The sequence below is a fragment of the Lutzomyia longipalpis genome, chromosome 1, assembly GCF_024334085.1.
Source record: "Lutzomyia longipalpis isolate SR_M1_2022 chromosome 1, ASM2433408v1".
Taxonomy (NCBI): Eukaryota; Metazoa; Arthropoda; class Insecta; order Diptera; family Psychodidae; genus Lutzomyia; species Lutzomyia longipalpis.
Window position 1 is genome coordinate 14,729,322 of NC_074707.1, and position 12,424 is coordinate 14,741,745.

Genomic DNA, 12,424 nt, shown 5'->3' on the forward strand with positions numbered 1-12,424 from the left:
TAATATTTGAATTTGGCAATTTGGCGCCCTTTTTGGCACAATTTGTATAAGAGAAAATGAGACGGATGCATATCACTGATACTGTCTCCCTCACACTTTTAGTTTTTCGCAATTTTCTCGCGTTTTCCGCTGAATTTCCCGGCCGGAAGTGATTTTTTGCAATCAGGAAGCGACGCCGCGACGATTGGCACCAAAAATGCAAAAAGTTCGCGAAAATCCATTTCCGAGAAAAAAAAAATGCGTGTAAAATCCCCAACCGTCAAAATTTTCAAATTTGTAACCCAACCGTCAAAATTTCCGCGGGCCCCAATTCTTGCATTGAGAGGCTCCCCGGGGGCCTCGGAGCATCCGTAAGTGCCTCAGGAGTCCCAAAAATGCGTTTTATGCCCAAAAATTAGTGGAAAAACAAGGAAATCGCGAATTTTGTCGAAATGCAAAAAAAAGTTCGTTAAAGTTCAAATTTTCCAGCAGCGCCGCTAACTTAGTCGACGAATTGGATTTTGACAAAAGTGTCGCGGAAACGCTACAAAACTTCAGCGTGGTTCGACGACGACGGTGCGTCGAAAAGAAAACATAATAAAAATATTTTTTAGTCCCGGTTAATTGCGAGAGGAGTGCGTTGTGTCTATTTCCCTGGAACACCTTATCGCCGCTGATCCCTGGCACAGGTGCAGGAAGGAACGGAAAACACCCACTGCATCGTGAGAGGTGAGTTTTTGCTGATTTTCTCCGCCATAAAACAAATTTTCCATTCATAAAACTTTCATGCAAAAAAAAGCTTGTTTGGGTGTTTTTCCTCCTTGCCAAACACAACAAAACTACCACAGGGAAGAAGGGGAGACTTCCTTCTTGCTTCCAGGAAGTTTTGTCGATTCTCAGGCGCCTCCTGAGATTGAGGGGATTTGTTTGTGTTTTTTTCTTTTGTGGGGGCGCTTTCATTTGGATTTTTTTTCACATCTCTGATGATGAATTTCTTCAGCAGCAGAGGAAACAATAGATTGTGAAGAGAGAGTGTGTATTTTTCCATCTAGTTGTGCCATTTTTCCAATTAATTAAATGAAGAAGAATGAGGAAAAACACCTTCAAATTGAGTCCACGTATCGATTTTCGCGCAAATGCCAAAGTGAAATTGATATCTTGGGAATGTGTTTGGAGGGACCTCTCTGGCTATCTAATCTCTATCGTGTTTTTTTTCCTCTTGCTTTCTGGGTACACCCTTGTGCCGCCTGCCCCTGCCCACACCACGACTGGGGCCTAATCAGCAGCACACGAGGAGGAAAATTGAAAAGTAACCCCACCAAAGTTAATTAAGACTTCGAACATGGCGTCGGGCGGTGAGAAAAGATGGATCGGGAGCGGCATGTTTAATCCCCATTCCACTGGTGGAGGAACATCCATACCCGAATGGAAGAAGGAACTCATTCAACGAAGGAAGAATGCCACCAAGGGCACATTGCCGTCATCCACAGCAGGTGAGTGTCTCGCAAATTGACTTCTTCTTTGCAAACTAAACTTGAGATGAGAAGAGAAGAAATCTTGTTTATCTCGTTCCCAATGAGATGTCTGTATGTACATTGTATGTTGCAAGAAAACAGCTATGCTGCTGAGCTAATGCAATCATCCCTCCTAACAACTACGATGAGCACATGCGTTGCAATGACCACAAGACGATGCAAGAAATGTCTTCATCTCACACTATTAGATTTAATTTTAAAGTTTTTTTTTCTCACCTACGCGGTCCATGCGACAGCTGCCCATTTATTTATTTTTATTTAGTAGCTGTGTGTGAGACAAGTAAGTCCAAGGAAACTCATCCAAATACGGCCAAATCAGCAAAATGACGCACAGAAAGCGCGCTCCATAGAAAACAAAATGCTTCCCGAATGTCTCAATAAAGCCAAACGCGTGCTTTACTCTCCTCTGTGTGTTATGTTGGGAAAAAGGCAATGAAGTCATCCCGCTGATGAGATTTCAATGGTTTTTCCTGATCTAGTAAATTACAGGCAGTGTCTTTATTCTATAAATCGGAAGAGGGTAATCAAGAAAACCCCCACATGCCCTTAAAGAACAGAGAGTAGTACCATCAAGAGGCCCCATCAAGACTCATTTATTCCACAACTGGCGTGTGTGCAGAGGTAGTGAAATTGGAATATAGACCGGATATTTCACACATTCATGTCCAAAGTTCACCACTTTGTCTCTCTCTCCCGCGAGCACGCCTCTGGATGCGTCTGCTGCCTCTGTAGTAAATTCCCCCGCACGATGGGGACAATGCCGCTTGGCTCTTTTTCATCATTTTGCTGCCCAATTGAGACTCTCCTCCGCACCGTCGTCATGAGCCACGCGGGAAAATCGTCGAGAGTATTTTTCTCTCTCACTTTTGCTACACATTCGTTGGCTTTTTTCCCTCCTACCTACCTACCTATAGGCTCTATTTGAATTCCATCAGACAATGAATGTGACCATCGACGAAATAATTACAGTGAAAAAAAATAGAGGAGAGAAAAAGCGAGGGAATTGTTAAAAATGTAGGCGCACTAGAGTAATCTATATAATAAAGAAAGGTCTGTTTGTTGGTAATCTTCCGTCGTGTTCGGCTATACAAATCTACACCGTTTGACCGATCGTGATGAAATTTGGCACAGAGGCTCCTTATAACAGGCGGTTTCGAGTGGCCGTATTCATTTCCCCCCCAAAGCCCCCCTTCAGGTAGCCCCCATATAACTCTCATGCATTTTTTGCGAATTTTTGAATTTGGCGCCGGAAATGTTGTATGAAAATGATTTCTTCTCTTTGCAATTTTTTTGGGGTTGATGAGTAACCCCAATCTACGTATAAATCATCACAGTTTTTTTTCTCTCTAAAATTTGCGCGAAGCGCAAAACCCCCCGCGAAGCGGGGCGAGGAAAATTGGAGCGAAGCGACAATTTACCTCGTTATTTAATACAAGAGAAGAGAGAGAGAGAGAATAAAAGAAACAAGCAGACAAAATGCGTATACATGTGAGGGAAAAAAGGAAAAGTTCATTGCGCAGTGCCCATGGAAGACTATTGCAAGAGAAACGATTTTTTTTAAAATTTTTTTTTAAAGGAAAATTGGGCCTAAAACAATGATTAGAACTGAACAGATTTCTTTAATTTTTACTAGGTCACTTCTTTTACTTTTAAAATTGGTTGTAAAGAAATGCTTAATTTTTCGTTAAAAGTAAAAGGAGATTACTCATTTTATGCCTTGTATTTTATTTTCAAGATTGCTCTGGTAAATGAGAGAAAATTAATCCGATTTGAATAAACACATTTTCTAAAATTTCTTAGTACTTCTGAGACGATGTTCGCAATTTTTTATCAAAATCGGTTCATTCGATTTTTTTGTAGTAAATGAAAATGTGACTCAAAATGTAATTTTATTAATATTCTCTGGATTACGTGATCTAAAAACAAATTAAAACACACTTAAAGCCATTAAAAAGACCTAAAATCTTAAAAATTTAAAACACTTTTTTCAAGCAGTGAAGCATATGCTTTATGCATTTAAAGAGAAAATAAGATACAATGTGGGCGTGGTTTAAACGTTTTTGGGGAAATGGGAAAGGGTTTGACTCTGAAAAACTTCAAGAAATCTTCTGGATAAACTAGAAGAACTATTTTCCAAAAAAAAACACGATATGATTTATAAAAACTGATCTTGTGTAAACCTCAAAATGAATAGACTCCTTTTCTGAGAACTATCAAAAAGAATTTACATAAATTATTCCATTTTTCACAGGCGTTTTTCTTGCCTCCAACATTGTTTAATGAATTTCGTTTTATTTAATAAAATTTGCAAATTACAACATTAAAAAATGAATTAGCATAGTCTCCTCTGGATACGACGAATTACTTTTTTATTCAATTTGCATTGAAATTGTTTGCATTTTTTACAAGGGTACTCTTTCTCAATTTCCTCCCCGGGAAGATTCAGTGATTCCACACACTCGCACACCATGCCCATATATTTTTGCTTTCTGCTCTATGGGGCAGTGTCTCGCTTCCAGTTGCGAAAAGGAAAGAAGAAAAAAAAACAGACTTTCATGGATTTTTTCTACAATAATATTTTACTGTATAGTATTAATATAACTGTTTCACAATGAAAAACTTCATCATTTGGTGGATATTTAGGCTTGATGCTTCTTTTTTTTTCGTTGCTGAATGCCTCTAAAATCGTCTAAAATACTTGTACGGAGGAATAGTTGGTACAACAGCAATGAGCTGTCTTTCATTGGTAGTCAAGCATTTTATGGGTTGATGCAAAAATTCGAGGGGAAAATTTGATGTAAAACTCTCATATTTTCAATCATAATTTCCCCATCAATCACGACCCAGCTAACACATAATAACTTTGACTTTACTTACTATTTATTAACGTTATAATAACGTTAGATTATCGTCAAAAATGGTCAGAATTTAGTCATTAGCTTACTAAATTCTAACGTCAGAATAACGTTATTATTTGGTAAGTAAAGTCAGTAAAAATTGAGGCATTTTTAGTCATTTTGCAGAAATCAAAGTTTTAGTCATTAAAACATTACAAATCTATTTTAGATGATCAAAAAGCTATTAAAAGACGTTTTTGCTTTATTTACTTCATTTTTTTCGCATAAATTCATTTTTTTGTGTAAACGTTGGAATATCGTCAGAAATAAGTCATTAAAGGTCAGTAAGATGAAAAATCAATCATTTTTTCTATCATCAAAAACTAATTAAAATGGCATATAAATGCATTAAAATGATTGTTTGAAAGAGAGCAAATAGTTTTAGAAGCATTTCTTGGCAGAAGAATCTCATTTATTATATAAAAATATACTTTCAATTTCTTCCTTAACAACGTCAGTATACCGTAAGAAAGCACAAAATTTCTGACCCTCCATCAACTTTGGCCAAAATTCCTGCCGCAATCTCAACGTCAGAATACCGTAAGTATACTTACCCTCCACCAACCTTTGGTGTTGAGGGAGAGACAGAAAGAGAAAGACTGCGTGGGATATTTCTTTTTTGTATTTCTGCACTCTTCTTTTGACCTTTGACAGGCGTTTGTTTTGGTTTAGGTTTTTCACAATTTTCTCGAATAAATCAATAAAAATGAGCAAAATGATCAATAAAATCGTTAAGGGAGATCATAATGAGGGTGCGCCAGGTCTTGTTCATTAAGAAATTCGTCATTTATTGCCGCAATTTTAGTATTTCGCGCATGTCATATAACTATAAGGAAGAATGCTTATGCGGGTGACCAAGATTGTGCGTAGGTGTCTTGGAAGACCTTTTCAGAAATTCCCTAAGGGAAAACGAGCGTTCAAAAAGGGACATCAGAACGTAAGGAAATCCGCATAGAATTTCTTAAGATTCAAATGTAAACCTGTCGCGTGCACAAAATTAAGAATAATTAATCTGTTTTCTTTTCAATAAAAAAGATCACAAAAATATTTTTTTCTATTAGACCCATAAAATCATTTGATAGAAATGATTTTTATCAATTTATGGCAATATTTTCCTACAGTTTATTTTAAGCTTTTTTTCTAGAATAAGAGAAAAAATACATTATGGGCATATAATATATATTGCATAAACTTTAATTGCCAAATCTTACATTTTTCTTTTCAAAATAAATAAAGGTCCTTAAAAACCCTAAATTATTCCCAGGTAGGCAATTTAATTGCGCTTGCTTTGCAGTTTACAAGGGTTGTTCTGCTTATCTCTTAAATGTTTATTGCAGGCTTGCAGGTCATAATCCGTATAAGACAAAATGTATTAGGCTGAGTTTTCATTTTGGGTACATACTTTTAAAGAAATACTTCTGAGAAAATAGGTTCAGGTAAAAACTTATTTTGCTTGAAGATTAAACAATATTTAATTTGATCGCATTTAATATGTTTTCGTTTTACCTAAAATAATTTAATGATGCACACTTTACTTTTTGATTTGATTCGATAATATACGAAATCTATTCAAAAGTATAATAAAGTTTATTAGAAAAAAAAACTTTTTTTCCTCTACATTTTATATCATTTATCTGTTCATTTTAATGTTTCGGTCAAATACAATATATGTTACAAAAATTTTCAAGCTACGAGATATGGCGTAGATTTAAGTATCCGGGAGTATCAATAATTTTTATCGCGAAATTCAGGATATTTAATTGCTTTTGAATAAAGCCGGGTCAGCATTTTAAGCAATAGGAAGGATGTCTAAGACATTTTAAATAAGTAGTAAAGACAAAGTCTGTTTTCCATCATCAGAAATATTTCAAAAATTTTTATAAAAAATAATTAATTTTTAATGAAAGGTCCATTTTAGGTTCTTTTTGACTTATTTGCGACGGTAAAGTATTTCGGCATATAAATTTGAGATATAGAAAATTTCGAAAAAAATTATAAATATTCCTTGTAAAATATACCATATTAATAAATATGGTAGGTATATTGGTAGGGAAATAGAGAAGACACCATTATCCTATGCTACCATATATGCTAGAGAGAGAAATATGTTTGGGAAATTTTTTTTGAGACGCCATGTCAAAAATTTCCCCTTTTGGTCTCAAATTTTAAAGGTCAGTACAACGTAAGAAAAAGGTCAGAAATTTCTTCCAATAACGTTATTCTGACGGTGTACTGACTTTCAACGTGGGTCTTTTTTATTCCCCATTATCACGTAAAACGACTTATTTTTGACGAATAATCAACGTTATTCTAACGATCATTTTCGGCACATTAGACCTTATAATGACCTTTGGTGCCGGCTGGGGATGATAAGCGATAAAAGGTGATTTTCTTCATTTGGCGAGTTTTTCCCATCATTCGTTTATTGCGTGTAAAATGTGATTGTTCTTTTATAGTGGTGACTGTAAAATTCATCAGTCACACCCAAAAATTCCACAAGGAACGTCATCTGTCCACCATGTGACTGTAATTTTCCTTCTCCTCTAGCAGACGACTCTTTATCCACATTATCAGTGCAAATGTTTCTCTCAAAGTAAATGCATTTTATTACATAATCTGTGCTATCTTGATGTATGTACAGAAGCTGTTCCAAGAATTTACAAAAACTTTTAAATATAGTTCTTCTGCTAACAAGCAGATAAAAACCATTTGCAGCCAATGTTCAAATAAACAAATAAATTCTTTGGAAATCTCTAAAGGTATATGGAGGAAGAAAATAAAAATATTTTGATATTGAAGCTAAAATATAAAATCATGGAGAAAATTCTTATCACCATGGTGAGAATGAAGGTGATAAGATTTATTTGTAGAGTATATTATGCAAGATATGAGAGGGAAATTCAATGTCAACTGATTAAATATCTCTTATTCATTTTTTTTTTATTTCTAGCAAAGCAAACAATCAATTTTATTCTCAAATGAGTTATATTTTTTTTTTATTTCTTGAGTGAAACTACGTATTTTAATTTTAACACGTTGAAGACCAATATATAATACTTTGAAGATGTTTTTTTTTTTACGCGAAGTGTAATAAATAGTCATTACTGCAGATGAAAATGTAGTTTATCTGTAGAGAAATCAGTATTTCATCTACTGATGATCTGCAGACGATAAAGAAAGCCAATTATGTACTCAGAACTTTTATAAAAAAAAACCGAAAAGGGTCCTTTTGGGACTTTTAATTTTCTTGATTTTTGACCACGAAATTTTGGAAACTCGAGGGCTTTCAAGGGCAATTTTCGGGCCAATTTTGAAACAAAAGATTCTAAAGCTTGCACTCTCGTTAAATGAGTGAATTTTGATAAGAATTCAGTTACCTATTTTCAATTTCCATATCAAAATTTTTGTGCTCAAAACAATTATTTGAAATCTCACATTTTGGCCATTTCGTTCCTGCAGTTTTCAAAACGTGACCATCCCTTACTATAGAAAATCAAGAAAATTAAAAGTCCCAAAAGGATCCTTTTCGGTTTTTTTTAATGAAAGTTCTGAGTACATACAATGGCTTTCTAATGAGTTTTTTGCTAAAAAAAAATTCATAAGGTCCATTACAGACCCCTTTTTGAGTGTTTAATATACGACATACAAAAGGTTAATGTTCTTCTCAAACATGGGATATTTATCTAAATTGAAATGTTCGGATCTTCGTAAATATCCAGATAATTCGCCAGAAAATCAGAACATTTTGACTCAGATTGAGGATCAATAACCTAAAAAAGTACTAAATTCAAACACAAAATGATTTAATTCAAGCTGATTTTTTAAAAATTTTCTAGCAAGGGATGCTTATCTGAATAAAAATATTCGGATTATTCTCAAATATTGGGATGATTCGCCAAAAAATCAATTAATATTCGGCAGATAAACGTCCCTTGTTCTCAAACAATTTAATTTCTTGAAAAATTGCTTCTAATAAATATAGCGATGGTGAAATTTCAAAATAAGTGAAATTTCAGAAATTTGTTTGAAATATACCTATAAATCGTGAAAGATTTATATAAAACTAATGAAATTTTTATATGGAACGATGAAAACGGTGAAATTAGATCATTTCCTATCGGGCAGTGAAGAAAATTTTTAGAAAAAGTTAATTATAGATGAATAAAATCAAATTTTCTATAAAATTTTTTTGGTGATGCAACTTCAGAGCGTTGTTTATTGAATGAAACACCCCTTGATTCATGGGCGCACTGATTCTTCGATTCAAATTTTTTTTTCAAAATTTATTCCTTTTTCTTTAATTTTTGGCTATTTGTGATAATCATAATCATAATTTCTTTAATTTAACCAAATACTTAAACTCTTCAAAATAAATAAATAAATTAAAAATAATAGGTTAATAAACTTTTTGCATATTTTTTTTTTGTAAATGTACCTACATTTTCTGCTGCATGTGAAACATTTGGTTAAATAACATTAACTTCCTTTCCTTTAAGCTGCGGTAAAGTTTAACATGAAATAGTGCAATAGGTAATCGATAACGTGCAATTTTTCAGCAAGTTGTCATTTAATATTTCACATCGTGAAAAATGCGAAAATGTAATTACATATAGCGTGTACGAAGCATGCAAAGTTGGTGGTTAATGGGGAGGCGGCATTCGGGTTTCCTTTGTGCTCAGTGACCCTCTTTTGGTACTTGAGTGGCACGAACTTTTTTGGTCACTCATAATTGCACGTGCGGGGCGAAGGCGGGCTGAGGAAACACACCAATGACTCCACTTAACTGTGCTTAAACATGCCATTTAGGAGATTTTATAAAATTTTCGTTTATTTTTCATTTTTCTTTGCTAAATATTGCAAAAGTTTCCTCGAAAAAAAAAATGTTAGAAAAGGATTTTCTGTTTAGCAATTCAAAGTATTTTTAACAAAGCTATGAGCTGTGGTTAGTCAGCTGCAACGACTGATTTTGATAATTTATTTCTCATTGATGGAAAAGGTCAAGCCAAGGATTCTCTTTTTTTTTCTTTCTTTAGCTGAATACTCTCGATTTTCCCTTATTTCTATTTTTTTTTTTAATTAAATTCCAATGCAGAAGAAATGGAATGCAGAATGGATAAATCCTTACTTGTCCTACAGTGTGGTGGAAACCAAGTTTTTCACCTGCCCCATTCATTGATAATTCCACACAATTCGCTCTCTCTCAGTGGCTGTGTGGTGAGCTTGAAAAAGAAAACTCAACAGAGAGCAAGATCAAGAAGTAACGGAGTCAAGTCTATTGTCGCGCTTTGATGATTGAGCTTCTTCATTCGTTTCTAATGTGTTCGTTCCTTCATCTTGGCGATTCTCTTTTTATTTCATTTTATACTACATACTTATAAATTTATTAGTAGAAAAGGCACAAAAGGGGGGAATCGTGTGGTGTTTGTGTGTGTGTATATGTGGTGCAAAAATGATTTGAAAAATAAGCAATGGGAGTTCTCTTTCTTTGCTTGCAGGTCATTCGCATTCGCAGCAATGCCACGGAACGGCAGCAGCAGCAGCAGCAAATTCCACACAACTACACCGGCAAGTGGCGACGACGGGAACGAGAATTGGCGGCTCGGGGCATCCACGGAGCAGCGGTTCGACGGCTGGTGAGTGCAGAGCAACGGTTCAGTCTTGCTGCGAGAGGGATGGTGTACGTGTGTCCCATGCTGTAGCCAGCAATGGTTCATCCTGTGTTACAACAACCAAATGCTGCTGTCTCGAGGATAAATTGTGTGAAGTGCATCAGTGTGAACGGAATAATTGTGCCGCAGGTGCTGGTGGTGGTGGTGGTGTTGAATCAAGTGAAACGCGAGACAATTTCCATTTGTGCGATAATCGACAATTGGACGGTAAAATGGTGGCCGTACAGGAGATGTGTGGCGAAAAAATGGATTATGACACGTCAGAGGAGCTCAAGTATGGGGCGGGAATTGTGTCCAAGTTGGTATCACGTTTCATGAGTTACACTATGAGGGTTTCGGCGGCCAAGGAGCGCCCCAGCTTGGATAACATGAGACGCGCCACCAGTCTCAATAATCTCCTTGATGATGACAATGCGGACGAGGTACGTGGGCGAAATGATGATGGGCACCGTGTTGAGGAGGACCCAAAAGTCCCGGAAGATGTTGCTGTGCCCACAAACAATGACAAAGGGGGTATCTACCGTCATAGGCAGCCACAGATGGGGACGTATCAGCAGAGTGAGATTATGCGACGACGTCAAATGGGTCGTGGGAATGATTCATTGAAGCGTGCCCGCTCTGTGGATGCCCTTTTGCGTGTTGATGGCCGGACAGATGGGGATGGGAAGGATGTGGTGCAGGAGGCAATTGAGGAGGAGAGTCCGGGGAATGGGGTTGTGGTGGCACCCACCCAGGTGAATATTCAAAATATTTGCGATGTAACAATTGAGGACAAGATTATGAATGCGAGGGAACGTGGAGAGGCAAAACCAAAAAGACTGAAGTCCTTCATGGATGATCCTGAGCGTCCACCACCGGATCTTGTGAAGACAACCCTGAGAATTTTTGAAGCAACCGCCAATCGTCGTGGGCGCCCACCGACGTGCCGGAGTGGCGATGTAGCGGCTAAGGTGGCGTCATTTAAAAATATCATTTCGCAAGATAAGCCAGCTATTCTCTACCCAAAGCCACCAGTTAGCCCAAAGAAGGGGCTTGTGGGCAAAAATGTGAGATGCTCTAGTCACAGGGATGCCACGATGGTAACAGCAAAACCTGCCACAGTTGTTCCGGATCAAGTTAATAATACCTCAACAGTTCCCGTGCCAACAAAGGTGACAAAGCCACCGGCACAGGCAACGAATATCAATGTAATCCAGAGATCACCGTCTCCGCTGTCAATTCGCATGGACATGACGTACAGGAGTGTGAAGAATTTTTCACCCACCTCCCCGCAATCCCCAAAGCCGGATTTGATAAATGTCTCCCCGCCACGGAGGCAGAAGGAAAATCAAGAGAATGGTGTTTCGATGGTGGGTTCCGAATCACCGACCATTGCACAACTCACCAGCAAAATTCAATCTATAAAAATTGAGTCACCAACTGGACACCAAGTGTCCAGTCTACCAGTGAGTCAGGTGCGAAAAGTGCCACTACGGAGTGGAACTGTTAGCTCCACCACGGAGGAATCGGACACAGACACCACAGATAGCTTTGATGATGACATAGAGGATGCGGATGAGGGGAATTTCGGTGGCATCAAGAGGATATCAAAGGGTGATCTCGATAATATCTCACGTGCCGGTGCTACGACAGAATTTAACTTTGGTGGCTGCACCAGTACCCCCATTCGCGACAAGAGTCACCTTCCATCCCTCACAAATGGGGCCAACTTAACAATCCAATTGGAGAGTACCGATGGCGCGGCTGAGGATACATCCAAAGGGAGTAGTGTTGGTGATTGTGGTGATGTTGTAAATGGTGTTGTTGTTAAAATGGTGATGGAAAAATCTCCTCCGGAAAATGGTGTCAATTGCGAATCCTTGGACAAAGTTGCTGTTGTGGAAACAAAAGAGATTGTCGATTCGACACAGTGTAGTGAGAAACAGCTGACAAATCAGGAAATTGAGAAGAATATGATCAATAGGGAGAGGAGTGAGGTGAATGTGACACAGATGGCACCCAAGTGGACCTCAACGAAGAAGAAGCCATGGAAGGAGGAGCCACAGAATACCACGATGGTGTTTAATTTCAGCAATCGGAAGGATGTACCTGATTACATTGAGAATGATGGTGTTGTTCTCCGTAGGAGACGCGAAATGCCCAAGGTGAGTGACTTTGCCACAATTTATTGGCATAAACTTCTCTCTCAACATTATAACAAGTTCTTTGCACAAGCAACACTTTTCTTTCTTCACCATCAAGATATTCTGGTTGGAATTGCTTCGTTTTTTCTTCTTCTCTTTTTCGTTGAATTGCAAATCCTTTGGCATTTTCAATCCAGGAAGTAGAGTTGAAGCATTAAAGT

At 37.2% G+C, this 12,424-nt stretch overlaps 2 protein-coding genes across 3 annotated transcripts in view; one reads left to right on the forward strand and one right to left on the reverse strand.

Moving 5' to 3' along the window:
- The window catches only part of LOC129792487 (STAM-binding protein-like A), a 781,560-nt gene that overhangs the window by 664,256 nt on the left and 104,880 nt on the right, over positions 1-12,424 (reverse strand). The gene's annotated exons all lie outside the window — the stretch shown is intronic.
- LOC129791715 (uncharacterized) overlaps positions 514-12,424 on the forward strand; it is a 30,283-nt gene continuing 18,372 nt past the window's right edge. Inside the window, exons 1-3 of one of the 2 annotated variants that reach the window (XM_055830025.1) lie at positions 514-708; positions 1,263-1,472; positions 9,907-12,224. In XM_055830025.1, coding sequence (XP_055686000.1) covers positions 1,322-1,472; positions 9,907-12,224 — 2,469 coding nt within the window. In that variant the 5' untranslated portion in view covers positions 514-708; positions 1,263-1,321. The remainder of the gene's footprint in view (positions 709-1,262; positions 1,473-9,906; positions 12,225-12,424) is intronic. The other variant, XM_055830033.1, reaches the window with a different exon arrangement.